Source organism: Aulostomus chinensis, chromosome 13, assembly GCF_037954235.1.
Source record: "Aulostomus chinensis isolate RoL2024-O1b breed Wild chromosome 13, RoL_Achi_v1.0, whole genome shotgun sequence".
Lineage (NCBI taxonomy): Eukaryota > Metazoa > Chordata > Actinopteri > Syngnathiformes > Aulostomidae > Aulostomus > Aulostomus chinensis.
This window is the reverse complement of record NC_141332.1, coordinates 1,573,116-1,577,522: the sequence shown is the minus strand read 5'-3', so window position 1 is coordinate 1,577,522 and position 4,407 is coordinate 1,573,116. Positions and strand designations below refer to the sequence as shown.

Genomic DNA, 4,407 nt, shown 5'->3' with positions numbered 1-4,407 from the left:
AAGCGAAATGGCCGACAGTCGGAGGTAGCAGCTTGTCGTAGCAGCTTGGTTCAATACAGAATGGCAGTTTATTCCGTATTTCACAATTGTCCCAATGGTCACCGTTCGTTGCCTACTTACCTGGCTCGCTCTGCTCAGTGCACCACCGCACATTTTAAAAACAACAACAAAGACGTCTTCGACTTCTACAGCAGACGCTCAGGACACCCCACCTCGTCCTCAAAGAGGAAACGTCTACAAAACTATAGATGGGAGTGGGAAGAGGGCAACCCGTGGCTCGATAGAGTCACTGAAGATGAATAGAAAGCAAACTGCAAGGCATGCAGGAATTTTTTTTGTTATGCACTTTTTTTATCTGTTTCTTAGTTTTATGTTATGCACTTTCTTTTTTATCTGTTTCTTACTTTTATGTTATGCACTTTCTTTCTTGACTCCACACAGATACAGAGACCTGACCTACTGAGATCTACATAAATGGCCATTTCTACCATGAATATGTTGTCTGTTACTAGTTTACGATGATCAGGCTCAGGCTGTCTGTACAGTCATGTCTACACATTCAGTGCTAATAAAGAACTTTAAACTTTAAATCAAAGCATTTTGTTTTTTCATATAAAAATAGATACATTTCTATGCATCTTAGGAGTTTTGGGGATGTCCCATTTTTTTTCGCCTGTGCAGCTTCGGGCACGAGGGGAGGGCGTCCCTTATTTCTATTTCTGAAAGGTGGCAACCCTAGTTGGCAGCACATGCTCACATCAGAGGAAGAGAATAATGTGTCATGTGATTATGTAGGTTTTGTTTACGACCTCCACAAAAGACTGAACATACAGTACCGTAGGGGGTCTTCTGTCTCCTTCATTATCTTGGCGTGTATCCAGGCTGAGCCGCTAGTGCAGCAGTCTGGGTTCCAATCCGGCCCAGCACCCTTTACAATCCCTCCTCTGCCTCTCCGGTCTGTCTTTCCTATCGCAACCGACATAAAATGGAAATCTCTTAGAGAACATGTTTTTTTTTAATCTGCACTTTTACTTATGTGAGAACAACACGAGTCGATAATATTTTCGCCGTTCAAATCTTGCCATGAAATTGAAGGAGCGCAATCTGTTCTCAAACGTTGTGTCATTCTGCCAGAAACCCCACTGTGTATTACTGTTTTTCTTACTTTTCTGTGTTTCTTTTAGCATCATAGTCCGTGACATTGACAGGGCCTATGACAGGCTGCGGTTTTCAAATTTGATACAGTACAACTCAGCAGACAACATGTTTAAAAAGCCGAATAATTAGACTGCATCCGACCGTCACGGTAAGATCATTTTATGTGTAATTAAAGGCTACCTCTGCTCCTGTCACTGTCTCACCCTGTCTCTCTTGCTCTCTATGCTCCTGCTGTCATAGTTATGACATCCGTTTTGCTATCTGACCATAAACAATCACTTGTCTCACTGTCATTGCCTGTTAGCAAACCTTCCTCACCGTCCCTACAGCTCCCATCTCTGGCAGTGAAAGATGACCTGGCCGATAGCCCTGCCGTTTTGTGTGTGTGTGTGTGTGTGTGTGTGTGTGTGTGTGTGTGTGTGTGTGTGTGTGTGCATATATATTCAGGAACACAGGAGGCCTTGACTGTGGGAGAAGGGAATCAGACGACACATCAACCTGACATTCCGCAGAGACTCATGGACTTCACAGGTCATGAGTCAACCTGACGTTTATGATCACTAAAGGCTGCATTTGCGCATCAAATGTCACTCCATACCGTGCGTTTTCTGTATTTAGGGAAGAAAAACATATGGAACAACTTTTAAAATGTGGTGTGACTGCAGAAAATAATCTCCTAGTCAGAGTGAATGTGTACAGTTGGTGTATGATGTATAATTCCTTGAGTATTTGACATGGAATAATAGAAAATATCACACTTTAATCAACAGTTTTTCCTTTTTAAACTGCACTACTGTGCTGCCTTACCAGCAAATGAAATGTTTTTTTAACTTTTACTTTTTTTATTTCAATTCAGAAATTTTATTTAACATTTCACAAAATCACAAAAAAACAATGGATTTTTTTAACCTTTGGGTTTTAATTGTCAAATATATTTCTACATTAATTTAAGATGTTTTCCAATTCAAACAGAGCACAAGGAGTGGACAAAAGAGAGGCACCAGTACATTATTGAGTCTACTGGCGGGTGCCTCTCTCAAACTGTTGTCCTGGGTTCCTCAAAGCCTCCTGAATTGCCCTTCTGAAGAGCATTGGCCTCGGTGAGAATTTCTGGCAGGTCTTAACTGCCGCTGGCTGACGGGGGGGCTGCTGCAGTGCTGGCTGCTGGTGAACCTCCTCTTCCTCGTTCAACCACCTAAAAAAGGGTTTCACGGACTCCAGGGCTAAAGCTTTGTCTCCTCGCTCCTCTGGGTCGTCCCTGGATCTCCACTTGAGGAAAGTGCCTTCATAAATGACATCCTCCTCAAATAAGGTGTCGAAAATCCTCAGTAGCAGTGTTTTTGGATGATTCATCTGTCCCATCAGGACCTGGAGAGCGTAGAGAGCCTGCAGCTGTTTCTGTTCACTGCTCAGGCACATCTGAAGGAGACCAACTCGCTCCCTCAGACGTGCAGCGTCCAGCCAGTAGACGTCACCACCTCTGATAGATGATTGGCACACGAGCATCACCAACACACTCACAAACTGGTTGGAGGTGGCCAGCTCTTTATCAACGTGAGCCTCCAGCCAGTCTTTGATGAGCTGGTTGCTGGCCTTGTCCTGCAGGAGTCTGTCCAAGTGCTGGCGAAGCTCCTGCACCTGGAACACCTTCGTCCTACGTTCAGCTGGCTTCCACTCCGCTGGCGTGAACTCCTGTTTCTTTGTGATCTTGGGTGATGTTTTGCTTGGTCTGTTTTGGGTGATGGGAGCCTCATCCTGAGGTTGGCAAGGCCTGCTACGGCTATTTGCCCGTGGGCCCCAGCCCCCTGTGTTTCCTCCCATCCTGTCTCGTCTGTGTTGCTGCTGGTGGACCTTCGAGAATTTCTCCTGCTTTTCTTTTGCTGCCTCGCTGTGGATTTGGCCAATTGTCTTCGGCCCTTGTTCCTCCCGACGAGGCACCCAATCATTCTTTCTCAGGTCGACCACGTCCTGGAGCATGAAGCATATCCTGGCGGACGCCTTCTCATTTCTGATGATGCCATTTATCGGGCGAAAATATTCATCGACCTGAGCCTTGCCTTTGTTGGTGTCCAGGTCACGCCCAGCTGTACACAGGAGTTTGCAAAGTTGCTCCAGTGACTCCTCATTTGTGATTTTGAGCAGCGTCCTGATGCACCTATGCATCACCGACTCCTTCAACAGGTGCTCCTTAAAGAGCTCCCCAATAAATTTCATGTTGCCCAGGGAACGTCGCTTGGCTTTGTCCCGGGCCTCTTGACACTTCACTTCATCAGTAGCCTCAACATTTGTTGCCTTCTCAAACTCCTCCTGGCAGAGGTGGAGCAGCAGGTGATGAAAAGTCACCTTTCCCTGCCCGTTTGAGGCGGGAGCGTTTAAATCCATCAGGCGTCCGCACATTTTTGCGTATGTGCCTGAGAAGTGGGGCTCCATGATGGCCTTCTCAAAAATCAGGCCAGCTGCCCCCATCAGTCTAGCCTCCGTGTCCAGAGGCAGCTCCATCACCTCAGTGGTCAGGGCATGGAACTTGTCAGGCGTCAGCTTATTTAGGATGCAGCGCAGGGACCCAAGAAGCTCGTTGATCTTTATTTGTTCTCGGTCTTTGGCAGAGGAAACTTTCACCACTGAGGGCTTCCATGCATTTGTAGCCTTATTAAGCTGCATGTCACTGCTGGAGCTCTCAAGGACGATGCTCCTGGACTCATTGTGATGGCGCTGAAAAGGACGGACCTCAGGGGTGGGTCTCGGGGCCCTGTGATAGGAGGGCGTTAAGCCCCGCTCGCTTCTCCTTCTGTTCTCGGTGACGTGCACATCCGCTCTCTCCTTGTCATAACGGGAGGAGGCAGCATCCTGGTTGGACCGCTGACAGAAGTCCTTGCGGTAAAAAGCCATTGTAAACGGTCCTTTGTTCAAGTGTAGCGGAGTTTAGTTCACAGAGTTCTGTCAGCAGTGGTGAAGTCTGTTCACTTATGAGCCTGAGCGCTCTCGTCTTTGATGCGTCATAATTGCATGAAAGACGTGACGTATGATGTCATTCACAGTGTTGACATTCTAATCTTTATTCCATCAGCTCTACAATTATGAAGTCTTTCAACTCTTTCATCCTTTGAGCTACAAAAAAACCCTTTAAATCTATTTTTTGGGGGGGGGTTAAGGATAGAATCTAGAATTTATTTTCCAGATTTCTACCATCTGTACTGTTAGTGTGGATGAACATGTTAAAGTATGACAGGTGGCATCACTTACTTTTGT

General features: G+C 46.2%; 1 protein-coding gene across 1 annotated transcript; it reads right to left on the bottom strand.

Annotated features, from left to right (window-relative positions):
• Nucleotides 1-2,035: 2,035 nt before the first annotated feature.
• LOC147250471 (eukaryotic translation initiation factor 4 gamma 3-like) lies at nt 2,036-4,085 on the bottom strand. Its single transcript, XM_086222754.1, has one exon. It carries the CDS (start codon nt 4,045-4,047, stop codon nt 2,176-2,178), a length of 1,872 nt encoding a protein of 623 aa, XP_086078880.1. The 5' UTR covers nt 4,048-4,085; the 3' UTR covers nt 2,036-2,175.
• Between the last annotated feature and the right edge of the window lie 322 nt (nt 4,086-4,407).